This window comes from Corvus moneduloides, chromosome 26 (assembly GCF_009650955.1).
Source record: "Corvus moneduloides isolate bCorMon1 chromosome 26, bCorMon1.pri, whole genome shotgun sequence".
NCBI classification, from domain to species: domain Eukaryota; kingdom Metazoa; phylum Chordata; class Aves; order Passeriformes; family Corvidae; genus Corvus; species Corvus moneduloides.
This window is the reverse complement of record NC_045501.1, coordinates 804,539-832,489: the sequence shown is the minus strand read 5'-3', so window position 1 is coordinate 832,489 and position 27,951 is coordinate 804,539. Positions and strand designations below refer to the sequence as shown.

Here is a 27,951-nt window from a genome sequence, read left to right as displayed (position 1 = left end):
GGCACCCGATGTGGAGCGCAGCGATTGGCAGCACTGAGGGGGCGGGATCCAGGAGCGGGCTCTGATTGGTGATCCCGGGCAAGAGGCTCCGCCCACTCCCGGCGGCGCTTTCCGGGGTCCTTCCGCCGGTTCCGGGCGGAGGTGCCGGGTCCTGGCCGCCACCGGGACCGGGTCCGCCCCTCCTAAGGCCCGGTTCAGTCGCTCCCGCTGCTCTAAGCGGCGCCTCTGGGAGGCTCCCGGGCTCGGCGGGGCCGAGCAGCGAGTCAGGAAAGTGCTTTGGCCAGGGACGGACGAATCCCCTCCATGGCACTTTGTCCTTCACAGTTCCTCTCATCCTCACGGGAATTCCAACACGATTCCCAGTCCCCGGGCTGCCTCCTGGCTGCCACATCCCCCCTCCAAGGCACTGCTCTGCACAGGCTCCACGGAGGAGCTGCCGGTGCTGCAATTCCCAAGCTCTCACTCCACGAGGGAGCTCTGGAGCACCACCACAATTCCAGCACTCACAATTCCGGCTGGGAGCCTTGCACACCCCCGGGAAGGCGCTGAGTGCCGGTAACACCCCGGGCTCCTCCGCCTCAGCCCGACCCTGCCCGCACCCAGCACGGCGGCCTCGACAGCACCGGCACGGCGCTCCGCCGGCCTCACGCCCTTATCGAGGACAGCCGCCCCCACAGCGGCCCCCACAGCCGCTCCACGGCCGCCCCACAGCCGCCCCCACAGCGGCCCCCACAGCCGCCCCACAGCCGCCCCCACAGCCGCTCCCACAGCGGCCCCACACCCGCTCCACAGCCGCCCCGCCCGGACCAAACATGGCGGACGCGGCTCCTCGGCCGGCGGCGCCTGCCCGGCTCCAAGATGGCGCGCGGTCACGTGACGGGGGGTGTGGGCCGCGGCCCGGCGGAAGCGTGAGGGACCGAGCAGCGAACGGCGGCGGGCGGCGGCGGGAGCGGGGCTGGCGCCGCCGGAGCAGACGTGCCGCAGGGCGGGGGACACGGCTGCCACCACGGAGCCCGTCAGCGCCAACACCGCGGCGGCCACCGCCGCTTCTCGGGCCGCGGGCGCCGGGGACCAGGCAACCTCGCTGCCCCCGCCCAGGATGCAGCGCAGGAAGGTGAGCAAGGCCGGGAAACGGGGAAGGCGGCCGGCGGGGGGAGCGGCGGGCTCGGGCCGCTGCTTTTTACCCTTCCTCAGCCCCTCCGCTGCCTCTCCCGGGCACAAAACTGGGGGGAAAATAGCGGCCTGGAGCCCCCAGCGCCCGCCTCCCGCGCGCTCTGATTGGCTCCCACACAGGCACGCCGCGCGCTGATTGGCCGCTCTGCCTGTCACTCATCGCCCCAACGGCTACCGTTTCCCCTCCCCCGCGCCCGCAGCGGGGCCCGCCCCTTCGCGTTTCCGATTGGACACGCGCTTAGGATGGTGGCCGTCTATTGGTCGCGTCTGCACGCCTGGCTGGCCTCCGATTGGCTCTTGCTGCTGCCCATCCCCGCCCCCAACGGTCACCTCCCCGCGCGAGCCTTGTTTCTCCCTTCCCCCATCGCGCCGCGCCCCCCCCGGTTGGCGTTGCCGTGGGAGCAAGCCTCGCGCTGATTGGCTGCGGGCGGCTGTCAATCATCCTCGGTGGGGCGTCCGCCGTTTTGCTGCTCGAGATTCTATTGGGGGGGTTCTCCTTTCGGCTCCGCCCACGCGCGCTCTGATTGGCTGGGGCCGGCGCGGCCCCGCTGGGTGCAAAACAAAGCGGCGCGGGGGCCGCGCTCCCGCCACCGGCGCGAGGCCGCCCCCCCACTCCCCTCACGGCCGCCGCCATTGCCGCCCCCTCACGGCCCTGCCCGCTCCGGGGTCCCGCAGCAGCCCCCCAACCTCGGCCGGCACCTGCCGGCACCACCGGATCCCCGGTGTCCCCTCACGGTGTTGCGGTTTAACCGCACCTGGAAATTAAGCACAAGCCTGGAATGGTGGGGGAAACCAAAATAAAGCTTATGGGTTGCAGTATGAACGATTTAGTGGTGAGAAATGGAATAAAATGCTGTAATAGTGGTAAATAACCATGATAACGGAAAGGGAAAGGAGAAAAAAAAATAGCAATTGCTGACCAATGCCAGAATCCCCTTCCCACGTCCAGATTGCTCCAGATTACTTTGAGGTAATTCCCGATAATTCCTCCAGTTTGTATACTGGGAATGACATTCTGTGGTGGGGAACATCCCTTTGGCCAGCTGGGATCACCTGTCCCGGTTTCCTTTGGGAACCTCCTCACTGGCAGAGCAGGAGACACAGAAAGAAGGGGGAAAAAAGAGTCCCTGGTTTGGGATAAGCCCAGCCCGTGGCCGTGCACGGGGCACCCTTCCAGCTGAGTGTCTGGGAGGACGTGGACAGCATGAAATACGCTCTCTTTTTTTGTGTGTGTGGGGTTTTTTTGACAATACAAGTACAATATTTCAATGTAAGCGCTCTGTGGCGTTGTGCTGTTGCAGAGGAACGCGGGCAGTAGCTCGGATGGAACAGAGGACTCGGATTTCTCCACGGATCCCGAGCACACGGACAGCTCCGAGAGCGATGGCACGTCCCGGAGATCCGCCCGCGTCACCCGCTCCTCGGCCAGGCTCAGCCAGAGCTCCCAGGGTGAGGGCTCGGCTCCTTAGAGCAGGGAAAGGCTCTTCCAGCCCCGCACGCAGGATCCCAAATGCAGCCCCACGCTGCAAACAACCCCGCTGTTCCCGAGGGCTATGGGTTCTTATCTAAATGCTGATAGTTCTTATCTAAACTAAGGGATCTTTGCTTCTCCAAAGGGGAGCGGGGTGGTAATTATGGGTTAATTAAGTTGTTAAACCTGGAGAAAGCTGGTGTTACTCCAGATTGCTCCAAGCGTCCAGAGATGTTATCTGGCAAGGCCAGAGCATGGTGACCGAGGCAGGACAGAGCCACAGGGTGTTGGTCAGTGCGGGGCAGGGGCATCCCCGTGGTTCCTGGGGTGTAACTGTGGTGTCCCCGTGGTTTCTGTGGATGTAACTGTGGTGTCCCCATGGTTCCTGGGGTGTAACTGTGGTGTCCCCGTGGTTCCTGTGGATGTAACTGTGGTGTCCCCGTGGTTCCTGGGGTGTAACTGTGGTGTCCCCGTGGTTCCTGTGGATGTAACTGTGGTGTCCCCGTGGTTCCTGTGGATGTAACTGTGGTGTCCCCGTGGTCCCTGGGGTGTAACTGTGATGTCCCCATGGTTCCTGGGGTGTAACTGTGGTGTCCCCGTGGTTTCTGTGGATGTAACTGTGGTGTCCCCATGGTTCCTGGGGTGTACCTGTGGTGTCCCCGTGGTTCCTGTGGATGTAACTGTGGTGTCCCCGTGGTTCCTGGGGTGTAACTGTGTGTTCCCACGGGATCAGACTCCAGCCCCGTGCGGAACCCGCCGGCGTTCGGGCCGGACGAGCCCGTGTACTCCACGCGGAGGGTGACGCGCAGCCAGCAGCAGCCAGCCCCCGTCACCCCCAAGAAATACCCGCTGAGACAGACGCGCTCCTCCGGCTCCGAGACCGAGCAGGCCGTGGATTTCTCAGACAGAGGTACCCAGAGGGGCAGGGAGGGCTGGGGAATCCCTGCTCCGAGGGTGCTCCCGAGGGCGGGAGAGGCTCCGCGCGGTCCCTGAGGTGTTCCCGGGAGCTTTCCCCGCAGCTCTGTCCCCTCTGCCCCTCACCCAGACACCAAAAACGCGGCGGATCACGACGAGTCCCCGCCCCGCACCCCCACCGGGAACGCGCCGTCCTCGGAGTCCGACATCGACATCTCCAGCCCCAACGTGTCCCATGACGAGAGCATCGCCAAGGACATGTCCATGAAGGACTCGGGCAGTGACCTGTCCCACCGGCCCAAGCGCCGCCGCTTCCACGAGAGCTACAACTTCAACATGAAATGTCCCACTCCCGGCTGCAACTCCCTAGGTAACCCCGGCTCCGATGGCCGTGGTGCTGCTGCTCCGCTATTCCTGCTTGGCTGGGTGTTAGATCCTAAAAATAGGGGCTGAATTCGGATCAGGAGTATCAGGGAGAGGTGGGCCTGGAGAAGGGATATGGAGCGTAAGTACAGGGATGTTATTCCTGGAGGTGTTTTCTGTTTTGGGGGATGGCAGGATAAGGAAGCAAGTAGGAGGGTGAGCACAGGTGTGGGAGAAAAATTCCTAGAATTGTTGGCAGGGAGCTGTTTTTTGCCAGAAACAGGATTTCAGTCCCAAATCATTGCCTTCCCATCCCTGGCTGCTTTGGCTTAGTGTGAGAAAGATTTTCCTTCTTTTTAAAACCAGGAGGCTTCCTCCCGTCCCCCCAGCATGCTCCTGTGAGGGATCTGCCCGTCTGGCAGACTCTTTCCACTTCTTTGGGATCATTTGTCACAAGTTTTGTTGTTTTTCTGACCCTCTGCAGGACATCTGACTGGGAAACACGAGCGCCACTTCTCCATCTCGGGGTGCCCTCTCTACCACAACCTCTCGGCAGATGAGTGCAAGGTGAATGGTTTTTTACCTTCTGATTTCTCCCCCTTTGGGATTTTTAGGATAAAATGCTGAGCCTTGTAATCCGTGAGCAAAGAGCAGAGTTCACACGGGTGTGTTTGGCTGTGAGACAGCAGCACCTGCGTGTCAGAGCTGGGAGGTGCAGCTCACCGTGCTCACTTGGAAGGGAAAAGGGCGGACAGGAGGTGGCTGCAGCCCTGACAGGGGAATTTTGGCCTCCAGGTGCGAGCCCAGAGCCGGGACAAGCAGATTGAGGAGCGAATGTTGGCCCACAGGCAGGACGACAACAACAGGCACGCCACCAGGCACCAGGTAAACGGGGACAGCCTCGGCTCCTGCCTCCCAGCACGGCCATTTCACCTGGGCTCCCTTCTGCACAGCCCAGAGAAGCTGCTGGGACAGTCCTGGCCCTGCCCAGCTGCCAGCTCCAGCAAGGAATCCCTTGTATCCCTTAAACGAGGTTGGAGCAGGCAGGGAGAGCAGAGCTGGGCTTGGCCTGTGCTCTCAGGATGATCCTTTCCCCATGCTCGGATGTGCAGGACGAGGGAATTCCTGCAGAGCTGTAAACTGCAATTTCCCTCTGACCAAACCAGGGCAGTGACATTTCCGGGTCCCTGAGTCAGCTGGGAGCTCTGGCCCAGCACGGAGCATTCCATGGGGAGTGCTGCCTGTCCTGTGGCACGAGGCTGCGGTGGGAAGGGAAACGTCCTGCTTTGCGTTCCTGTGCTGCACCTGTAGCGCCCTGTGATTAGCAGAGGGTCTGGTTCAAGCCTGGGATGGGAGCCAGGATGGAATTCCTTGGGGTGGGAACTGAAGGGCAGCGTTTGGAGGGGCTGGAGCCTCTCAGGGGTCCCACCCTGGGTTTCTTTCAGGCTCCCACAGAGAGGCAGCTGAGGTACAAAGAGAAGGTGGCTGAGCTCAGGAAGAAGAGGAACTCGGGGCTGAGCAAGGAGCAGAAGGAGAAATACATGGTAAAAGCAGGAATTTGATCCTTTCATTCCCTCCGGGATGGAATTTGGCTTTCCCAGTCATCCCGCAGCGTTCCCAGCTGGAAAAGCTGCAGGATGCAGCAGCTCAGCAGCCAAAGTGCTGTCCTTTGCTGTTCCAGGAGCACAGGCAGACCTACGGCAACACCAGGGAGCCTCTCCTGGAGAACCTGACCAGCGAGTACGACCTGGAGCTGTTCCGGAGGGCTCAGGCCCGGGCGTCCGAGGACCTGGTGAGATCCAGCCCTGAGGCACTCCCAGCAGAGCCTTTGGGGCAGTGGGGCCCTTCCCGGGGTCTGTGGGAGCTGTGAGGCAGAGCAGGGAGCTGGGGAGCAGCTGCAGGCCAGCACAGCCACGCCGGGGTGGGGGATGAGTGCCAGTGACCGGCAGGGATTGCTGGAGGCACAGCTGGAGCTGAGCTCTGCGCTCAGGAATGTGCAGTGCCATTCCAGGGGTGCTCCCAGGGGGACAATGACAGCTTCCCTGCTGAGGGCTGGTGACAACAAAAGCCACCTTGGCCATAGCCAGTGGCTGAGTTCACAGCCTGGTGTTGCTGAAGCTCCTGAGGAGCTTCCCAAAGCCACATCCCATTCCAGAGAGGGATCAAAAGATCCTCTGATGCTTTCCCGTGAGATCATCGAGTCCAGCCCATGACCTGACACCACCTTGTCCCCACGTGCCACGTCCAGGCTTTCCTTAAACACCTCCAGGGACGGTGACACCTCCCTGGGCAGCCCCTTCCAATTCCCAATCCCTCCTTCTGGGAAGAAATTCCTCCTCATGTCCAGCCTAAGCCTCCCCTGGCACAGCTGGGGCTGTGTCCTCCTGTCCTGTTGTTCCCTGGGAGCAGAGTCCGACCCACCCTGGCTGCACCCTCCTGTCAGGAGTTGTGGAGAGCGATGAGGTCTCCCCTGATGCTTCTCTCCAGGATAAGCACCCCCAGCTCCCTCCCTGCTCCTCACAGCACTTGTGTCCTGTCCCTATGGATCAGGAAAGGAACCGGGAGTGGCGAGGAGCCGTAAGAATTTAATGAAAGACGAATTTAGAAGACTTGAAACAGATTTCCTCCAGGAAAATAAATCCCAGTTCTCCCCCAGCTGCTTTCAGTGAGTTTTTTGGCTCCTGCAGGAGAAGCTGAGGCTGCAGGGGCAGATCACCGAGGGCAGCAACATGATCAAGACCATCGCGTTCGGGCGCTACGAGCTGGACACGTGGTACCACTCGCCCTACCCCGAGGAGTACGCGCGCCTCGGCCGCCTCTACATGTGCGAGTTCTGCCTCAAGTACATGAAGAGCCAGACCATCCTGCGCAGGCACATGGTGAGGCCCGGGGAAGGGCTCATTCCCGCCGGGAATTCTGCTGTGGCACCGGGTGCCCAGCCAGGCTCAGCCCGGCACCGCGCTCGTAAACGTCTGAATCGGTCGCCGGTGCGGCTGCGGGAGGTGGGGCTGCGGTTTCCTGGCCCGCTGGAGCTGCTGCTGTCCCTGGAGCAGCGGTGACGGCCCCGGTTTGTGTCCCTGTCACAGGCAAAGTGTGTCTGGAAGCATCCCCCCGGTGATGAAATCTACCGCAAGGGCTCCATCTCCGTGTTCGAGGTGGACGGGAAGAAGAACAAGGTGAGTGTGGCCAAGAGGGGAGTGCTGCACTGCTGCAATTTGGGAGGAGCTTTGCCGATGGCCAGAGATGACCTTAAAGACAAAATACAGAGACCCAAGCCCTGCTCCCCTGCCCTGGGCAGCCAGAGAAGGAGATCACATCCATTCCCACATTCCCACCCACAGGAATCCAGGCTTATCCACTTCCATCACCAATGGAATTGTTTCCTGACCCAGCTGCTCTGTTTCCCCATCATTTCTCAGATGATTCAGATTTCTTTTGTCCTTTCCCAGGTGGTTTTGTCCGCATTTGGGATATCCCACTGGAATCAACACCTGCATCTCTTTTTTTGTCCCCAGATCTACTGTCAGAACCTGTGTCTGCTGGCAAAGCTTTTCCTGGACCACAAAACCCTTTATTATGATGTTGAACCCTTCCTCTTCTACGTCATGACCGAGGCTGACAACACTGGCTGCCACCTGATCGGGTATTTCTCCAAGGTCAGTGGAAAACATTCATCATCCACCTCACTAGAACAGGATTTAGGAGCCCCTTATCAGCACTGGCTCCCTTCTGCAGTCTCAGGATTTGCTGCTTTTGGGAACAGATAAAGTTCCAAGGCTGAGCTGCAGGAATTGTTCTGTTTGCTGAGGGATTGCAGGGGCTTTGCTGCTCCATCATTTCTTATTCCCAGCAAAAACCAAACCAGCTCCACGGAATTGTTGTTGCCAGGAAGCAGAGTGGTATCTTCATCAGGGATGAAGAAATTGGGAAGGAACGTAGAGAAAAATACATTGAAATAAATACTAGTCACCATGATTTCTTTTCTTAATAAAACAGTTAAAGGAATAAAAATTCTGATTTCTGTCCCTCCTCCTCTCTGCTCTTGTTTCCAGGAGAAGAATTCCTTCCTCAACTACAACGTGTCCTGCATCCTGACCATGCCCCAGTACATGAGACAAGGCTATGGCAAAATGCTCATCGACTTCAGTGAGTGGGGAGGGAAATTCCAGGGCAAAATTCCTCCCCTTCCACCAGGGCATCTCACCTGCCTGCTGGTGCTTGAGCAGTTTCCATCCTGGCTCATTTCTGAGTAGTTTAAATAGGTTTTTTTTTTTTTTTTAATTTTTTAGGCTATTTGCTGTCGAAAGTAGAAGAAAAGGTTGGCTCCCCAGAACGTCCCCTGTCTGACCTGGGCCTGATCAGCTACAGGAGCTACTGGAAGGAGGTTCTGCTGCGCTACCTGCACAACTTCCAGGGCAAGGAGATCTCCATCAAAGGTGTGTCTGGGAGCTGGGGGGGATTTGGGAACATCCCTGTGCCTGACCCACCCACCCAGGTGTTTTAATGGGATATTCCTGTGGCTGGGAATGGCTCCTTCCCACTCCTGCCACCAGCACAGATGGGCCAGTTTGCAGCATTTGGGGAGGATGAACTGGCTGCTTCTTGAAAAAAAACACAATTTAAAAAAGATTTAGCCAGAAGTTTCATCCACCTGTGGGTTAGAATGTCAATTTTAACAAGAAAAATGGTTCCAACAGCCAATATTGAGAATATTTGGCCTTACTTTGATGGCACTTCTCTGTTGGTGGCACCTGGGAGGACGTGGGATTTCCTGGGGCTGTGAGGTACCCTGGAAAAGCAGGATTGCATCTTCTCTCAGAGGATTTGTCACACAGATCCCAAACCCAGCGCCCCCAGCCCCTGCAATCCTGGCTGTGCCTGCTCAGTCCCTGTCCCACGTTTCTTAGGGCCTTACACAAAACTCATGGTGAGACCCCCGGGGTTTGGGGCTGTTTCAGGGGCTCTGGGCTGGGCTCTGACCCGGGCTCTGCCTTGCAGAGATCAGCCAGGAGACCGCAGTGAACCCTGTGGACATCGTGAGCACCCTGCAGGCCCTGCAGATGCTCAAGTACTGGAAGGGCAAACACCTGGTCCTCAAACGACAGGTGAGCCTGCCCATTCCGGGGGCTGTCTCCTTTCATTTCCTTGTTCTCCTTGCTGGGATCAGGGGTTCCTCGGGTTTTCCAGCCTGTTCATTCTCATCTCCCAGTAAAACAGGGTGAGCTCTCCTGCCCTGCACAGACACCCCAAAATCCCACCCTGTGCCTCCCTGGGAGCGTTGTCTGAACACTCCTGGAGCTCTGGCAGCCTCGGGGCCGTGCCCATTCCCTGTTCAGGTGCCCACCACTCTCTGGATGAAGAACTTTTCCCTAAAATCCCACCTAAACCTCCCTGGCACAGAGTGAACAGGATTGATTAATCCCTTCATGACTCCCTGATAAACCAATCCCCAGATGTGCCAGACATTTTCCCTTCCCTGGGATCCCTTTGGAGCTTGATTGAAGGGCTTCTAGAAAACTGTGGAGAAGATGAAGTTAATTTTGGTGTGACTTCGGTGTGACTTTGCTGTTGTTTTGGGGGATTAGTGGGTGAGCCACCCTCCCCTTTGTGGTGTTGTCCCATGGATAACTGTGCCCCTCCCCTGCTGTCCCCAGGATCTGATTGATGAGTGGATTGCCAAGGAGGCCAAGAGGTCCAACAGCAACAAGACCATGGATCCCAGCTGCCTGAAGTGGACCCCTCCCAAGGGCACCTAAGTGTCCCCGCCAGCGTCCCCAGTGTAGAGGTGCCGTAGGGATCCGTGTCGTGCCGTGCTGTGGTGACTGGCTGCTGCAGTGTCCCCAGAGCAGCTCACCCCAGGGCTGGCCTGGCCTGGCCCTGTGTCCCCACAGTTCTGAGGAACTCGGATGTTTCGGCCTCAGTGAGGCCGTGAGGACTGGAAGTGTCTCGGAGCCCCAGGAAGCTCCGGCCCGAGGAGCTCTGATTGCTGGCCCTGTCCCTCGCCCTGCTGGCCCTGCTGGCCCTGCTGGCCCTGCTGTCCTGCTCCAGGGGCCTGTCCCACCATCCCCTGTCCCTCCTGCAGCTTCCCTGAGTCCCAGGGCCGCTCCTGGCTCTTGGACAAGGTCTGGGAGTGCTTCTCTGGGGCAGGCCTGGCTTGCCCAGTGACATCAGCATCTGGAACTGCTCCTGTCCCATTCTGTGTCTGAAATAGGTTTAGTGGGATAATATCCCCCTCTTCCAGCAGTGTTCCATAGGATCCAGCAGATCTCCTCTTAGTTCCTGTTGTCCAGCCAGAATTGCACCTCCTGCCCCTGAGGGAGTCACTGGAGCAGAGTGTTCCTGTCACCCCTCCTGGAGCTGCCACAGCCCTGCTGGAAGCACCTCTGGATTAGAATTCCCATTTTTCCTGGTGTGTATCTCGTGGAATTACTGAGTTCCTGTACATAAACAACCTGCTGAGTGTATCCCCCTGGAGATGTTTTTCCCAGAGCAGCCTTCCTGGAATTGCAGGTCCCTTTTTTTTGGAGTTTTTTCCTCTCCGGGCCAAAGGAATCCGAACTTTGGCCTTTTCCAAAGAGCCACAGGAACTCCCAGCACCAATTCCAGGAGCTGCTGGGCTGCTGTGCTCCAGGGAGGGATGGATTCCCTGGCAGAGCAATGAAAGCTTCGATTCCTCTCTCCCATCAGCAGAAATATCCCGGAATGGCTTCCCAGTAAAACCAGTGTCCTTGTGCCACCAGTGCCTGTGTGGCTCCAGTGTCACTGACAGAGGGGACAGTCCTGGGAAAGGGCTGAATTCCCTGATCCCAGGGGTAAATTCCCTGATCCCACTGCTGATTCCCTCGATCCCGGTGATTCCTGATGGAACAGGGTGTGAAATGAAGCGCTCCTGGGAAGGTGGGAGCCGTTCCCCATTAACCACTGCCCCACCCTGACTGGAAAAGTTCCCCCCTGCTCCTCTGGTTCCCTGCCTTTCTCCTGGAAAACCAAACCACCCCCAGACCCTCAGTCCTCGCTGTGGACCTCGTGGGCATTACTGACTCCTGCTGTCTTTGCTCCTGGCTCGTCCCGAGCTGCAGATTCCCAGGAGATCTCCCAGCAGTGGCTTTGGAGCAGGGAGGGAGGGAGGGAGGCCGTTCCCTGCTCCCCGTTCCCGTGCCGTGTGGGATGTGCTGTTCCTGTACCCGCTCCTCAATAAAAGCATGTTCCCTGCTCCAGCCTCGGCTCCGTGCTTTCCCGCAGCTCCAGGGAGGAGCAGCTGCTCCCCTGTGTCCCAGGGGCTCCTCTGAAACCCATCCCTGGGCCTGGGATTTTAGGATTGGGGCTGGAGCAGCCTTGGGGTTGAGTCTTCCCAAAATATCCTGCTCAGGGCTGTTCCAGTGCATTAAACCCTTTCCATGAAGGAATTTTTCCTGATACCCATCCTGAACCTCCCTTGGCACCACCTGAGGCTGTTATTGGGACGAGTTTTCCCCACACTGAGGGGAAGCTGCTGAAGGAGAATTCCCCGAGATCTCCCTCAATTTCCAGGAGCTGCTCCGTGGTTCCTGATCCCTCTCCCAGCCGAGCACTGGGATTCCTGCTGGCTTCTCCCTTTTGCTGGAATGGTTTGGGGCAGGATGTGGTTGGGCTGAGGATCTGTGGGGAGGGAACAGGGGCTGATATTCCTGCAAGGAACAGAGGGAAGCAGGAAGGAAGGGGAGCGAAATGCGTGCAGTGACCTCAGCTGGTCCTGCTGTGATCCTGATGCCTCGGAGCTCACCCCAATCCATGGGGGACGATCCCTGTGCCACCAGCGCTGCCCCCCTGCTGTCCCAAACCCATGGAAAGGCCTGGAACGGCCTCTCCGCGTTGGCTCCCGCGCCAGGGAAGAGCAGCTCTATTTTTGGGATCATTCCCTGTAATTAACTCGGCCTTTCCTGCCCTCCCCGGGCCCGGCCCACGCGGCCCCGAAACCACCAGAGGTGCAGGAAAACGGGAGCCAGGAAAGGGAAACGAAAACATCCCCAGGAAACCACGGATCCCAACGGCTCCTGCGGCTTTCCTGCAGGAGAGCTCAGCCCCCGGGAGCTGCCAAACTGGACCTGACACCTTCCCGCGGTGCCCAGCGAGCTCGGGAGCTGGAAGATTCCCGAGTTTGGGGCTGCTCTGGAATCACAGGTCAGGGGATGGTTTGGGATGGAGGGATCTGAGATCCCGGCCATTCCCACCCCCTGCCGTGGGCAGGACACCTTCCACTGTCCCAGGTGGCCCCAAGCCCCATCCTTGGACACTTCCAGGGACGGAGCATCCACGTTTTCTCTGGAAAACTCATTCCAGCCCCTCATCACCGCCTGCTCTTCCCAGTTCTCCCAGTTATGGGACACCTGGGACCTGCTTTCTCCCACCTGAGCAGGGAACTGGGAGCAGGAAGCTTCTCCCGCCTCTGGAGCCCCAGCCTGACCTTGGAGCAGCTGGGAAGGAGCAGGATCCCAGCAAAACGGGGATTTTCGGCAATTCCAGCGAGTCCCTCACGAGCCAAACTCCCGGGAAGCCCCGGTGAACGTCAGCGAGGGAAAACCTTCCCGAGTTTTTCCAGCATGAGCTGGATTGCCGGGAAGGGCAGCAGAGGGTGCTGCTTCCCAGGGCAAAGGCACTGCCAGAGCCGCAGGAAACTCCCGGGAGCTCGGGGTTGGCTTTTCCTGGGAATTTATCCCTGATTTCTGGGCAGAAACCGAGGGATATTCGGGATGTGGGAAGGGCACGGGGAGAGGGACAATTCCAGTGCTCTCCTGGGGTGTTGGAACCATTCCCAGCTCTGCAGGGTGTTGGTGTGGGATCAGGGAATTCTCAGGGAATCATGGAATCGCAGCCCGGTTGGAAGGACCCCAAAGCCCATCCAGTGCCATCCTTCCCCTATCCCGGGATGATCCCTGCGCTTCCCTGCCAGCCCAGGACATTCCATGGGCTGTGTCCTCCTCATCGCCTTCCCTGAGGGAGCCCCGACGATCCCACCCTGCTCCGGGTCCTGCTTCCAGCTGGGACAAGGAATTTCAGCTGCTCCCGGTGCCGGACTGGGATTCCGGGTGGGAATGGTGAGGAAAACACACCCCTGGTTGGGGTTTATCCAAAGTCGAGGACTCTTTTCCCCACTTTTTTGGGTCTCCGGCTCGGCCAGTGAGGAGGTTCCCAAAAGAAAGCAGGGCAGGTGATCCCAGACCCCAGTGAGTATTCCATGATTCTTCGATCCTCTGGGAAAGGCTGCTCTGCACAGACCCCCCGCCGTGCTTTGGGCAGAGCAGGGCCTGGATTCTCCAGGGGAGTTCTCCCCGTGGATCCGGCTGGATCAGGAAGTTTTCCTGGTGATTCACCTGGAGCTGCTGCTCCCTGTGAGTCACTCCAGAGGGGGGAGGGATGGAGGGAGGGATGGATGGATCCATGGATGGATCCATGGATGGATCCAGGGATGGATGGATGGAGGTGCTGGGAATGCTCCCAGCCAGACCAGGTCCAAACCTGCTGGCTCCGGGCGTTCTGTGCTGGGACAGCTCAGGATCCTCACCCCAAACTGATCAGGGGAATCACTGCTGCGGCTCCTGGGCTCCATCCTGGATTCGTGGGAGAAGGAAGGAATGGGAATTTGCAGACAGAAGGCCTCAGGATGAGTTTTTTCCAAAAAAAAAGCACCTCCCAGGCCAGGCCAGGGGGGTTTGGCTGCCCAGGGCTCTCACAGGGCTCTCTCCTTTCCCTGACATCCCCAGGAATTCCCCGCAACCACTCCAGGGATTTTGGGGCTCAGGGCATCGAGGATCTTTCCCAAAATGTTCTGCCCTGCCCATCCCACAGGAGCAGAGCCTGGAGCCGCCGCTGCTCTGGCCGGGCCCGAGCCGGGCTCCAGCCCCTTCCCTGTAATTACGGGATATTTTTGGTGTCCCTTCCTCTCCCTGTTCCGGGCCCGCAGCCCCCGCAGGATGAGCCGGGGAAGGTGCCGGGTTCGGGAAGCGGCAAATCCCGGCTTCCAAAGGGCCGGGAGGAGCAGGAGCCGCTGGCAGCAAGCCCCTGGCCAGCGCCGACCGCAGCGATCCCAGTGCTCCCAGTGCCGCCAGCGCTCCCCAGGCTGGGAGGGACGGGGGGAGCTGGGCTGGGCCAGGCCGGGAGAACTGCGGGGTTTGGGGGGAGCGGGGGTGCCCGCCCTGTCCCTCTGAGATCGAACTCCCAGCTGCTTGTCCCTAAAACACTGGATTTGATACTGGAGGTGCTGCTGGGGGCTGTCCCTGTTCCCGGCGCTGCCCTGGGAATGGGATTTCTCCTGGATTAAAGCTGCTCTTTCCTGAAATCGTTTTTTCCAAGCCCCTTTTAATTTTAGTTTTGTATTCACAAAATTGGAGTTTTTCCATTGAACAAAACCTGGGATTTGCTGTCACCTGTGGGAGCTGCCTGTGGGGTGACACCCATTCCCTCAGGAGCAGGGCTGGAACCTTGGATCCGGAGGTGGAAAAGCAGCGCGGAGGCTCCTGGCTCTGGGATGATCCCGCCGGGAACGCACGGGCTGAGCCAGCCCCTCACTCCCAGACTGGATTCAAATCCTGGGATCGCCCCGGGTCATTCCCGGCTCCTCCAGGACGCGGCGGAGCCTCTGCCCCATCCCTGGGCCCATCCCAATCCCGCTCCCGTCTGTCCCAGGCCGCTGCCGGCTCCGGGAGCTCCGGGAGCCGCCTCTGGAGCAGAATTCCCGGCGCAGCTGCTTCCAGTTACGGCTCCGGCACATGAAAGGAGCGCGGGGTTAAATTTAGCCGGGCAGGAAAAGCCTTTTATCCTCCTGCTTCATCCCGGCCCCAAGCCCATCCCGGGGCCCGGCAGCCACCGGGAAACCACAATTCCCTCTGGGAGCGCCCCGCGGAGCCGCCGCCGCCACCTCCGGGCTGGGCACGGGACAGGGACACAGGGACATGGGGACAGTGACAGGGACACAGGGACACAGGGACAGGGACACAGGGACACAGGGACAGGGACACAGAGACAGGGACATGAGGACAGTGTCACGGGGACAGGGACATGGGGACACCACCAGCGCAGGCAGCGGCGGGAGCCGGGAGCCCGCGGGATCCGGGGAGCGGCGGGGGAGCCGCCCCGGAATTTGTTTGGATCCCGCTCCGCGGTTTTCCAGAGGTGCCTCCAGGTCTGCGGGAGGAGCCTCGCGCCGGGCCCGGGGTGGTGGGAATGGAGCTGGGAGCGGCTGTGGGGTCGCTGCCACCCCTTGGGGCTCTCCCCAAAAACCCCAACGCAACCCCGCGCCCAGCAGGGGCCTGGTCAGGACCAGGGGAGGCTCTCAACTTTCCCAGTAATTGTGAAATCCCGCGGGGAAAGTGCGAAGAGCGGGAATGTCCCGGGCTCCAGCACCACGGAAGTGTCAGGCCGTGTAAAGTCGGACTCGGTGATCCCAAATCCCGGGATCTGGGGCCGGGGGCCAGCGGTGGCACCTCCGGAGCGCGTTCCGCCCCTCGGGGGGGTTTGGGGGCTCCGCCACCCACGGCGCGAGCGGCATCGCCCAGGATCCCGCGGCAGCATTCCAAGGAATCCGCGGCTGGCTCCGCTCCCTGTGCCCGCTCCCGTCTGCAGGTAGGAGCAGGCTCGAGAGAGCGGGAGCGGGGCTTGGAATGAGCTCAGGGCCCCTCTGCCCATCCCAGATCCCGGGAAACTCGGGGAAGGCACAGCTCGGCCCCCGAGGGCTTGAAATTGGATTCTCGGCCTCATCAGCCGCACGAACTGGGAATTTTGTGGAAATGGGGGCTTGGGAATGAGAGTGGGACGCTGCAAAGGGAGGGATGGTCCCAGAGAAACCGGGATGGACCCCGGGATGCGGGAACTGCGCCAACAAAGCCCAGAGGGGGCAAACGGATTCTCCCAGGGCAGTGCAGGAAGCCCGGGAGGGATCCAGGGAATCCCATCCAGCCCCATCCCAGCTGTTCTCCGCATCTGGAGCATCCCTGCGCAGGGAGGAGCACCGGGGGCAGAGCCCTGACCCGGCTTTGCCCCTTTTCGCCCGGGAATGCCGCTGGAAGGAGGTTCCTGCCTGGAGCCCTCCCCGGCTCCACGCGAGGCTCCCGGGAGCCGAATTCCCATCTCCGAGCCCATCCCGGTGTGACCTCGGGGCCGGACCGGGGATGATCCACAGCCCATTCCCAAGCCACGGACTCATTTTCCAGCCGTCCTGGCCGCCGTTCAAAGCCGGGCAGCGCAGAAACCTCTCCAGGCTCATTCCCATTCCCTTCTCCCAGCCGGGCCCGGGCTCCCGGAGCCTTCCCTGCCCGAGAGGAGCCCGGGCCCGGCTCCTTGTGGGATCTTCCCTCGTGCCAGGCCCCGGCTCCGCTTTCATCCCGCCGTGCCCGCCCCCTCCTCGCCTTTGATTCCCGGCCCTGGAAGAGGCTGGAGCAGGGAATTTTCAGCTCCGGCCCCTCCCGCTGGCTCCGTGCGGTGCAGACGGAGCGGGAGATCAAAGCCCGGCGCCTTTTTTTTAGCTGGAATGCGGCGGGCCGGGAGCTGCGGCCAATTCCAGCGGCGGTTCCTCTCCCGTAACTCGATCCCACATCCCTGGAGGCGGCCCCGGCTCTGACAGGTGACACTGGAGCCGCTCCGGGCGCGCCGCTCCTCGGGACAAGTCTGACTTTGCAGCGCACGGAGCTTTTCCGGCGGGATTTGGAGGCTGCGGTCGGGATGGGATGAGTTCGGCTTGGAAAGGACTCACCTGGATGGGATTAACCCTTTCCAGAGCTCCGGGATTCTTCCCTGCTCCGGTTCTGAGGGATGCACGGCCTCTCTGTGGGATTTGGGAGCGGCTTTCTGTGTCTTTTCCAGATGCAATTCCCACCGTCCCGGTGTCCCTGTTTTTCCACGCTCCCCAGGTTCGCTGCGGTGGCACCATCAGGAGGCAGCTCCAGCCGGGATTTTCCTCACTGGAAGCAGGAAAATCGCTCCAGCCTTTCCCACAGCAGCAGGAGGCTCCGGGAATCCCCTCTTGGAAAAGTTCCTGACCCAGTTTGACCTCGGGGGGGACGATAAATCCCAATAAATCCCGCTCGGCTGGGAGAAGTGCCCGGGACACACCCGGGATCTTCTCTGGGATCACATCCAGGCGCGGGGGGATTTTTCCCAGCCCCAGCACCGGGGATGGCTGGGATCCTCTAGGGAGCGAGGATGGGATTCCCTAAACCCTGGAGCAGGTTTGGTGTCCCCGTTCCCGACGGGGAATCCTGGGAGCTGCCAGGAAAACGCCGATAAGGACTTCGCTCCGAGGGATTTAATGGAATAACTGAGCCCGGGATGGGGAGGATGGGAATTCTCGGCCCGGATCTCGCCCTGGGAGCGGAGGCCTCGGCCAGGGGAGGGGGAAGAGACGCAATCCCAGGGTTTGGGATGTTCAGGGATATGGTCAGGGCGTTTTTCTTGGATTGCTGGGGTCAAACCACCCCTCTGGGATGTTCCCTTCAGGAAGTCAGGGAGTTCCCTCTTCTCCCCGGATCCCTGGGTCTGTTTGGGGTGGAGAGCTCTTGAGACAGGAAAAAATCGCTCCAGTGGGATCATTCCAGGATTTCCTCCAGGACGGGAGCTCTGGGCACATTCCGAGCCCGGCAGAGGGGCCCGGCACCATAAAACCCTGGAATGCCCATGTTGAAGGCAGGGAATGAGTCCTGGAATGGGAACAGCTCCCATTCTCCACCCAAAGAAGCCTCTGGGGTGCTCGAGCCCCACACGGCAGATCCTCCTTCCAGAGGGGAAACCGAGGCCTGGAGCAGCATTCCAGGGCCGGCTCTGATCCCAGGGAATGCTCCCAAGGGCTCCTTTCCCTGCAGGGGCTGGGCTGGAGCCGCAGATCCCAATCCCAGCCCAGGGCCCCGGCCGGGTTCAAAGGGCTCCGCAGACAACGGAGCTTTGAACTCCTCCTCATCCCGGGGAGTGCAGGCGGGGCAGGAAACACCTTCCCGAACTTAGCCCCCAGCCAGGGAATATCCCGGGATTCCGTTCGATCGGGCCCAGGGAGCAGGAATCGGGGCTGAGGTTTGGAAAAGATCCTTTCCTCGCCAGTGGGGCTGAGGAGCAGGACAGGGATTGATCCCGGCTGCCCCAAAGCTGGGCCTGGATCCTGCCCCATCCCAGCTCCTCCTGGGATTCCGACATCCTCCTCTTCAGCACTTCCCCGGCCTCCATCCCTGGGATTTCTCCGTGGGATGCACAGAAAGGGCAGGAACGGGGGAAAATGGGGCCACGGAATTTTGGGAGCTGTTGTCCCAAAGGCACCCACCCGGGAGCAGGAAGGAGAGGATGGAGCCCATCAGGAATTCCAGCCCTTCCCGCCAAGCCCTGACAGGGTTTTCCCAGCCTGGAAGTCATCCCTCATCCACAGGCTTCCAAGGGACTCTGGGGAGCCCAAAAGTGCCGCCGGGGTGAGGTGACAGACGCAGGGACAGCACCGGTGGCGGTGGCAGGGCCGGGAAACGCTCTCCCGATATTTGTTCCCTGCTTTTCCCCGCCTGGAAGCCGAGGAAGGGGATTTGGGTGGGAAGCAGAGCCCGGCGCGTGCTCAGAGACGTTTTGCATGATCCCGCTGTGGATTTTCCGAGCCAACACCCGTGGAGCGCCAGGTGCCGTGGGACTGTTGGAGGGAGATCCTTGGGGAAGTGACGCTCCCAGACTCCCAGATGAGATAAGGGCTCCAGGGATGAGATAAGGGCTCCAGGAGGTGCCGGCGGAGTCTGGAGCGGTGTTTTCCTTCCCCACGGAGCGCTCCATAGGTGGCCTGGCTGGGAGCGGGATGGTGCCTGAGCAAACAGTTCCAAGGGGAGAGGAGCCGGGGCCAATTCCCTGCCGGCTGCGGGCTGAACCCTCATTAACAGCCGGCGCTAATTGCGCTCCCTGCGCGGGCCGGGCCGTGCCCGCCTTCCCCACGCGGAGCTGGCAGGAAAAGCTCCGGGCTCGGATCCCTGCGGAGATCCGGATCCCGATAAGGAGGTGATTTATCCCCCTCCACTTCCTTCCTCGTGGGCATGGACACATCCCGGAGGAGGCCTCGGCTTCCCGGCACGTTCCTGGGTGAGCTCATCCCGCGCTGGGCCGGCACCGGCAGCACCGGGGAGCTCCACGGGCGATCCCAGCTCTGGGAGCCAGGCCGGGAATGGGAGCTGTCCCTGCCTTAGCACGGGGCTGGACCTGGATGGAGTTTAAGGCCCAATCCTTGCTGTGATTCCCTGATCTGTGGTGGTGGAGTCGCGGGAATGAGGTCACACAACGAGCGCTGAGCCAGGGTGAGCTCACGGAAAAGCTCCCTCCGGGATTTTCTCCGGCTCCGGATGGGCTGCCGGGACAAAGGGGAACCCGGCTGCTCCCTGGCTCTTCCCACACCGCGGAGCCGGGAGCAAGGAGCTCCTGGAGCTCCACTCAGGGCCGGGAAGTCGCGGCGGATTCGGCGCTTTGGGAATTCAGCTCCAGGCAGCACAGCTTGGAAAACCTTCCGTGACCTCCCCAGAGCCCCTCTGGAGCGGGGGTGCCGGGAATAACAACATTCCCTGTTCTGGAAGGCTCCCGAATCCCTGGGCTTATCCCGGCCCTGCCCTGCCAGGAGCGGAGGTGACACCCCAGGTCCCCCTGCTCCCCTCCCCTCTTTCCCAACCCCGTCCCGCAGCCCCGACCTGTTCTTCCGAAGTTCTCCCAACCCACAGCGCTCTGGCACCTCGGGATTGAGGAGCGGCCTGGCCCGGGGCATTCCCACTTCACAGGGCACCTCTGGAATGCGGCGGATCGGGAATGCTCCGAGCTGGGCCCTGCCCGGCCCTCCCAGGGAGCTGCAGGAGAGACCCCAAAACGGGGGCTGGGGGCAGACCGGACCCTCTTGGGGTCATTTCCAGGGAACGAGGCTCAGAGCTGGAGTTTCCTGGGATTCCTGGCCAGCCCGGTGCTCACCAGAGCAATTCCAGCCCAACCAGTGCCTCCCGTTCCCCGCGCTGCTCCCGCAGGAGAGGGGCAGCTGTACCCGGCTCGGGTGACACCGGGATGGATTCGCTGCTCCCGGCCAAGTGCCCCAGAGAAATTCCCGGCTGCTGATGCAAGGCTGGGCCATGGAAACCCGCGGGATTCATCCCGCTGGAATGAGGAGCAGCAGAACGGGTCCCCCTGGCCAGGGTGGACACGAGGAGCTGCTGGACACGAGGAGCTGGCCCAGCTCGGAGCGGCCAGACGGGATCCATGGGATGGGATCCATGGGATTGCCATGGACAACTTCCACTATCCCAGGGTGCTCCAAGCCCCGTCCAGCCCGGCCTGGCCACTTCCAGAGATGGGGAATCCACAACCCTTGGGAAGCCCCAGCTCACAGTCTGGGATGGGGGGAGGTTTGTGGCAGGAATTCCGTGTGTATCCCAAGGAACTCCTGATCCCTGTGGGTTCCCAGAGCCCCTGCAAGGGGCATTTATGGAATCAGAGATCTTTAAGGGTGGAAAAGATCTCCAAAGTCACCAAATCCAGCGGGATGGGAGGAAAATCTGGCTCAGGGTTGGAAACCCAGCCCGGAGCTGGAGAACTCCTGGGAAGTTCTGACCTCACCGGGGCTCCAGTGCAGGTCAGAAACCGCCCCGGCACCTTCGTCCTGCTGGGATTCCTCCTGAAAGGGAAAGGGAACGGGATTGGAGGCAATTACCAGGAATGGGAGCCGTGATTTTTGTTTGGGGTGAGGACACAGCGCCACAGAATCGCTCCCGACCTCGGGACAGGGGAAGCTCCTCGACACCAAGCCCGGCTGAGGGAAGGGCCTGAGCCTGAAAAATGTCCCAGGAGAAGCCTCTGCTGCCCTTGGAAGTGTCCAGGGATGCCCGGGTGGTGCCTCTGCAGCAGCTGGAGGTCGGGATTCCCTGGAGAGCCCCACATCCCTCCCCTCCGGCTCCACATCCACCCCCCCAGGCTCGGGATTTTCAAAGAGCTCCTTCCTTAAGCTCGGGGCTCCCGGGATGTGCCCGGCCCCGCATTCCCGGGATCCCAGCCGGTGCTGAGCGGCGTTATCCCTGTAGATGGCATCCCAGGATCTCCGCTGGCCCCGCAGGGATGCTCCCGGATCCCTGCGCTGCCCCGGGGACAAACCCGCAGCGGGATCCGGCCGATCCCGACATCCCGAGGGTCCCCGGAATCCTGGATCCCGTCCGGGTGACAGCGCGGAGTTACCCGGGAGGGAGAATTGAACCAAGGCTCGGTCCCAGCCCGGATCCCAGCTCCAGGTGGGATTTCCCGGGGGATTTAAATCCCTTCCTCGGCACGGTTTGTGTCCCTGGGGACATCCAGGGAAGTCGATCTGCGTTCTCTTTGAAAGGGGAGGAATGAAACCACATTAAACGCGTTTATTGGGAATTAACCCCGCTTTGATGTGGTCGGGGTTGATTCACCCCGGGAGTGCTGAACTCAATGGAATTAAACCCAATTCCAGGCCCAGATCTGAATCGGGAGCTGAACGGGCTTTAACTGAGCAGCTTCAAACCCGCACTTTTAATTAATCTGAGGTAATTTTCCGCAGTGGCTCCGTGTGGTCCAGCCTGGGAGGGAGAGAAAACCCCGGGACACGGCCGGGATCTGCGGGATCGCATTCCCTGTCCCGGGAATGGCCGGGGTCAGGCTCTGGAACGGGAGAGGGATGGAGCTGGGGGGGTTCGGAGGGTCTGGCTTGGCACCAGGAGCGGCTCGCCCGAGTTCTGCCCGCTGGAGCCCCGGGCCGGCTCCGGGGAAGCAAAACACAAACCCCTGGAGCGCGTCCAGGCCGCCGGGTTTGGGGGTTTGGATCTCCCCCAGGAAGTATTTCTGGAAGCGCCACCCTCTGCTCCTGGTGTGGGCAGGAGAGCGGCCCAAAGCCGCTGGCAGCGCATTTCGGGAGCCTTTCGGCTCTTTCGGAGGGGTTTTTTTTTAACTCTTTGTCCCTAAATCCAGAGGGTTCATCCCACTCTGGGGCCTCTGGACGCTGCTGCATTCCCGGCTCCAAGCGTGGCCACCACGTGTCCCCTGTGCCACATCCCAGCGGGTGGCACCGCGGAGGCTCCCAGTAAACAGCGCGTCCCGGGATTGCGACATCCCAGCCCCAGAAATGCAGGTCACGGAGCTGCGGACGTGGGCAGGGAGCGGGACAACGACAGGGACAGGGACAGGCCACCAATCCTCGGGATCCAGCACTGTCGCGTTCCCCATCTCCAGAGGGAAGACGAGGCTTGGACGGCCATTAAAGGAATTAATTAATCAAATTAACATTTGATTAACATCTGATCAGCGCTGTGGGGTTACACAGCCCCAGATAAACCACCGGGGCTCGTTACTCCCCAGGCTCCCTGAGTGCTCCTCAGCACCCGGAGCTGAATCCTGTCAGGATTTGTTCTCTGGGTTTGTTCTGGGTTTGTTCTGCGCTTCCCTGCAGGGAGCTCTGGGCAGAACCTGCTGCTCTGGGTGTTCTCCACGTCCCGAATTATCCCGTCCCGTGTCCAAACCTCCACCGGGGCTCCTCTGCCCCATCCCGGCGTTTCCGCTCCCCTCCCGCTTCCCCGCCCTCCTCCTCAGAGCTATTTCCTACAAAAAACTCCCGATTATCTTTATTTATTCATTGTCTCAATCCCTCCCATCCCTTTTGTCAGTCCCGGAGTTCTTCCTCTGCCTCCCTGGGATGACAAAACCCTTCCAGGCAGGAAATTTTCCTTAATCTCTCCCAAACCCCAAACCCTGCCGGCAACGCCAGATAAATGTTTAATGACAATAATTGAACTGCGCGGGAGCAGCGCTCAGCCGCACTCGCGTTTCCTCAGCCCTCTCCGACACGGGCTAATTAATTAACTGCAAATTTACCCGCGGGATAATTAAAGGATGCCCCGGCTGAGAGGGAAAAGGCGCTGGAAGCAGAGCAGGGATTTCGGAGGGATCCGCACAAATCCCGGCAGCCCCGGGCAGTGGGAGGTCCCAGGCCGTTCCCGACCTTTTGGAATCCAAACTGGATCCAGTTGGAGCTCCTGGGTCCCTCCATCCCTCCCTCCTGTCGCTGCCTCCCTTCCCTCCCTCCCCTCGGGGAGGCTCCATTAAAATCGCTGGGTTTGATTTCTTTTTATTTTCAGTTCTTTGAAAGTTCTTCTCTTTTCGTTTTCGGCCTTTGATTCGCCGGGGAAGTTGTGGGATCTGGGCAGGAAGAAATCCCTTCGTGCCCCTCTGGATGAGCAGAGTCCGAGCTCTGCCCCGGGCAGGGAATCCCAGCCCGGATCCCTTTATCCCAGCACGGCCCCGGCTCCCGGAGCTGCCCCCAGGAGAGTTCCTGTCCCAAATCAAACCCGGGATTCAGGAGCTCCCAGGCCCCGGGAATGGTGGGAAGGGGTCGGGCCACACCGAGAATTCCAATATTTCCCCGCAGCCTCTCCTCTCACTGCGAGGCTTTTCCTCCTTAATGTTTTAATCCCCATTTCCCTGAATTTTTGGGTGGGAAGACTCCTAGTCCGTGAGAGTCCCGTTCCTTTTCCCGACAGAACAGGAATGAGAGGGAACTCCGGGCCCCCGGGAATCCCCGGAACGTTTAAACCGATTTAAACTTTTAAACCGATTTAAACTTTTAAACCGAGCCCGTTCACGAACAGATCAGGGGATGAAAGGACCCCGAGCCCGGAGCTGCTGCGTTGTTGTTCCTCCGCGGGATCTGGACGTGGATCAGGAATTTATGCAGATGTTCCTCATCCCTGTTGTTTTCCCTCATTCCAAAGCCGCTCTCTGCCCGCTGGAAAATCCATTCCCGGAGCGGAACGGGGGAAAGCGGAGCCGGCCCGGGGCGGGCTCGGGGCGGGGGCAGGGCCGGGAGCCCCGCGCTGCCTCCCCTCTCCCGGGATTTAACCGCAGGATGATCTCCATGGATAACGATCCATGGAAACGCGGGGCTCGTCCCGGAGCGGGACTGGCGTGGAACCGAACGGGGCCGGTGCCGCATCCCGCCCCGCGCGGTGCCTCCCCCGCAGGAGGGAGAGGGGATGGAGGATGGAGGATGGAGGATGGAGGATGGAGGATGGAGGATGGATTCCCTCCTCCCTCCTCCTCCTCTTCCCTGTCCCGGCTCCCCGGGATGAGCGGGCATTCATTATTATTTTTAAAATAATTTATTTTATTTTAAATGTTTCTATTTATTTTAAATTTTAATTTTTTTTTATTCTTTATTTTTTATCGGTGTTTTGGCAGCGCCGGCGGGAGCGGGGTCAGGCTGCTCCAGGTGCCCTGAATCCCGCAGATATCCCGGAGAATTCCCGAGCAAGCGGGAGGGTAGCGACAGCCCCGGGACGTGGCAGCAGCTCCCGGGCCCCGCTCCAGCTCCCGCGTGGCACCGCCCGCGGCTCCCGGGGACTTTGGTGGCCCCATCACGGCCCTGCAGGGCCACCAGCGCTGTCCCTGTCCCCTCCGGCCACCCCGGGGCTCGCCAGGGCCGCGCCGGGCCGGGCCGCGGGTTTTTGGGAAGACAGAGGCAGGAGAGGGGAGGTCACGGGGCCGAAAGCGCCGGGCTGAATTCCCATCAGGACGAGGAGCTCGGGAAAGGCTCAGGGACAGCGAAAGGGGATGAGCCGGAGCCGGGGGGACTCCGGGAGCTGCCCTGGCTCCCCTCTCCCATCCCTCAGCAATCCCTGCAGCCCCTGGATCCGCCCGGGATCTTCTCCAGGTGCAGGAATTCCTGACTCCCGCGGCTGGAGCCAGCCCAGGGGCCGGCGGGGCCAGTCCCGGGTGGCACCCGTGTCACATCCCGCTCCGGCCGGGAACGGGCACACGCCAGCGCTGGGAGCCAGGGAGCCTTCCTGGGCTCTGGGACAGCTGGGATGAGGCATCCCGAGCTCTGCAGAGCCCACGGAAAATCCAGGCCAGGCCGGGGAATGTTTCCATGAGCGCTCACGGGTTTGGGGCCAAGCCTATGATTCCGGAGCGAGCCTCGGACTTTTCCGGCTTTTCCAGGTGCTTGAGGAGGGAGTTTTGTTCCAGCACCACTTCCAGCTGGATTTCCTTGGATTTCCCTGGAGATGGCCACCTGGACTCGCTCAGAGCTCCCCCCGGTCCTGGGGACACGTGGGGGCACCCCCAGCATCCCAATGGGAACAGATCCCCCGTGGGGATCCCCACCTCCGGATCCACTTCGCAGTGCCCAGCACGGAACATTTTTCCGTGGAAAAGGGAATCTCAGGCATTCTGGGACACTCTGAGCACAGCCTCCAGGTCTCCTTGGGTCCCTGAGGATGCCCCCAGAGGGGCTGGGGAACAACAGGGATTGAGGGAAGCCTGAGTCATGCCGAGGGCAGGAGCCGGGCAGGATCTGCCTGGATCCCAACACGTGAAGTTCCGTCCTCGTGGGACGCAGTGCCAGGGGTGTTTTCCTTCCCGGATCCATGACCTGGGCCAAAGGGATCTGTTCTGGTTCACGGCTGGGAGCTGGATTCCGTCATCCCTGTGGGTCCCTTCCAGCTGGGATATTCTGATCCTATGGAAAGGCAAAAGACCCCAAGGATCCCTCCCTGGTGCTGAGCTGTGCTCGGTGCATCCCCAGCTCCCTGATCCAACTAGAAATTCCCCCTTTTTGTGTTTACCCATGCCAGGGCCTGGATTCGAGGCTCTCCCAGGTGTTTTTGTCCCTCTGGAGCCAGAGGGGCTCAGGCTGGGAACGCTCCTCATGGTGGAGCTGAGGCTCCATCCTGGAAATCTGGGTGGTGACCACACTTCCCGGGACGTGCAGGTTCCTGCTGCATCCCGGGCCGGCAGGGAGGGGGCAGGGAGGCAGAATTTACCTGCAGGAACCTCTCAGCCTCTGCCTGGATGGAGGATCCGGCTGGAGCCAAGGATTCTGCAAGCTGGGCAAAGCTCCCGGCCCGGGACGGCTTCCTTGAAACTCCTGGAGCAGGCGGTGCCTCCCTTGGCTGCTGCCGTGGCCAGAATGTCCGGGGGCTGTTCCAGGGCAGGACTGGAGCCTCCCGTGTTTTCTGATGAAATCCTCCCACCCCAAACCTGCCAAGAAATCAAAGGCATCGCGCCTGTCCCAGGGCTACACACTCAGCACTCCCAGCGCCGCTCCAGCCCCGCGCCGCCGCTGCGGGAATTAAAGGCGCGGGCGGCTCTGCCTCCCCCCGGCCCAGCCCGGCCTCCCCCAGCCCAGCCCAGCCCAGCTCCCCGAATCCGCGGGATCGGAGCGAATCCAGCGCTTTTTTCCAGCCCGCACCCAAATCCCGGCCCCTGGAGCCACGGCTGGGATGGATTCCCTGGCGCCAGGTCCTGGGATGAGGTTCTCCCACACGAGCAGATTGAGGTTCTTCTCCCTCTCCAGGCTCGGGATTTGGGGCTTTTTTAAGGGCCTTTGGCTTCTCCCTGAAAATTTCCATCATTCTCGGCATGGGGACACGAGGGAATTCCTCCCCAGTCCACAGAATTCCGGCCTGATCCTCCCTGGAAAAAGGGTGCTGAGCATTCCCAGCGCTCCCGGGCCGGTTCCCACCTGGAGGGCTCCGGTGGCTGCGGTGGAGCAGGTGGAAAGCTGCCCTGAGCCAAGGGATTGGGAAAGAGGAGGGGAAATACCTGCATCGGGATTTTCACACCTCGGGCTCGCTGCCGCCCAGGTTCCCCCACGGGGAGCGGGGGCTGGATGGGGACGGCTCCTTCTGGAGGCTCCTTCCAGCATTCCCGGCCGGAAAAGGGCACCTCAGAGGGCGGCTCTGGATGCCAGAGGGAGCCTGGGGATTGCCTGTCCCTCTGCTGGGACAGATCCTGGCTCCCTTTTGGGGACTTTGGGCTGCCCTGTGCTGCTCCTGCCCCTTCCCGGGGAGCCTGGGCCGTGTCCTTCCCTTCTTTTCCCACACTGGCCGGGATTCCCGACTTTTCCTGCCAGAGAAGCCTTCGAGGACGAGGCCGAGCTTTCCTCACGTGCTGGAATTGTTAATCCCGGGTAATGTTCCTTGGGATTCAGGGGAGGATCCAGCCGGGCCTCAGGGAGCGATTCCCACTTCGGGATTCACACATTCCCTTGGGATCCGCATTTGCTGGACATCCCAAAACATCCCGAGCTGGGAGGGGCCCTCCAGGATCATCCTGGGCCCCCCAAAATTCCCACCCTGTGCCTGGGAGAGTTTAAAAGTTATAAACTAATGGAAAACTTGGAATTCTGCTCCAGAGGGACACCAGGGGTGACACTTCTGCCCTGCCTCGGCACGGCCCAGGAGGGTGACAACGATTCCCTGCTCCTGTTCCCAGCAGGGCCTCCAACAATTTGATAATTAACAACAAAAAAAAAAAAAAAAAGGTAAAAAATAATTAAAGAGAGAAACCTGGGAGTGCCACGAGGGGGGAAGATCCTGGGAGAGCCGGGCTGGAATTCTGGCCTGCTCCTCATCAAAGGATGCCCCGAAACTTTACCTGGCCGGGGCCGCCCCCTCTGCCCGCTGAGGTGACCCGGGTGACCTCCGGGAACGTCCCGATGGTCCCAGGCAGCCCCGGGACAATCGGGATGGGAGCAGAGGGGAGGGCCGGGCAGGGGCACAACAAAGGGACCCTCAGTGGGGCCCGCGGGCTCGGGATTTGAACGGGGGGGGGGGGTGAGGAGCTGAATTCCCAGGAAAAGGGGCGGGATTGTCCATCACAACGAAAGAAAAAAGAACTCAAAGCCACCCCCAGCAGGTGAACAGAGCCCCAGGGGGACAGCCCGGCCCCGGGGTGGCTTTCGGAGCGAATGTCCCTTCTGTCCCCTGGCTCCAGGTGACACCGGCGCCACCCCGGCCTGGCAGCCCCCGACGTCCCCCAGCAGCAGCCCCGCGGCTTTAGGAGCCAATCCCGGCTTTTGAGCGGGAGGATCGCGGCGCTGCTGGGACGGGGATGGGGCAGAGCTGTCCCGTCCTGCCGCGCTCCGGCCCCGGGGCGTGCCCGGTGCCCCCGCGGGCGGCGCTGGCGCTGTGCCCGGGACGCGTGGCAGGACCGGCTCCGTGGGCCCGCGCTGATGTCACGGGGACACGGCGCTGTCACCTCCCCCGGGACCCGTCCTGCTGACACAG

General features: G+C 60.9%; 1 protein-coding gene and 1 long non-coding RNA gene across 2 annotated transcripts; both read left to right on the top strand.

Moving 5' to 3' along the window:
• The first annotated feature begins 910 nt into the window (after nt 1–910).
• On the top strand, nt 911–11,139 carry KAT7 (lysine acetyltransferase 7). The gene is made up of 15 exons (XM_032091630.1): nt 911–1,114; nt 2,475–2,622; nt 3,378–3,554; nt 3,690–3,929; nt 4,407–4,489; nt 4,718–4,807; nt 5,368–5,466; nt 5,604–5,714; nt 6,610–6,801; nt 7,009–7,098; nt 7,438–7,578; nt 7,975–8,068; nt 8,212–8,358; nt 8,921–9,027; nt 9,577–11,139. Exons 1-15 carry the CDS (start codon nt 1,100–1,102, stop codon nt 9,676–9,678), a joined length of 1,836 nt encoding a protein of 611 aa, XP_031947521.1. The 5' UTR covers nt 911–1,099; the 3' UTR covers nt 9,679–11,139.
• Nucleotides 11,140–14,909: 3,770 nt separating this feature from the next.
• On the top strand, nt 14,910–22,171 carry LOC116435406. Its single transcript, XR_004236772.1, has 2 exons — nt 14,910–15,520; nt 16,804–22,171. It is a non-coding gene; the product is annotated as an uncharacterized LOC116435406 (long non-coding RNA).
• The last annotated feature ends 5,780 nt before the right edge of the window (nt 22,172–27,951 follow it).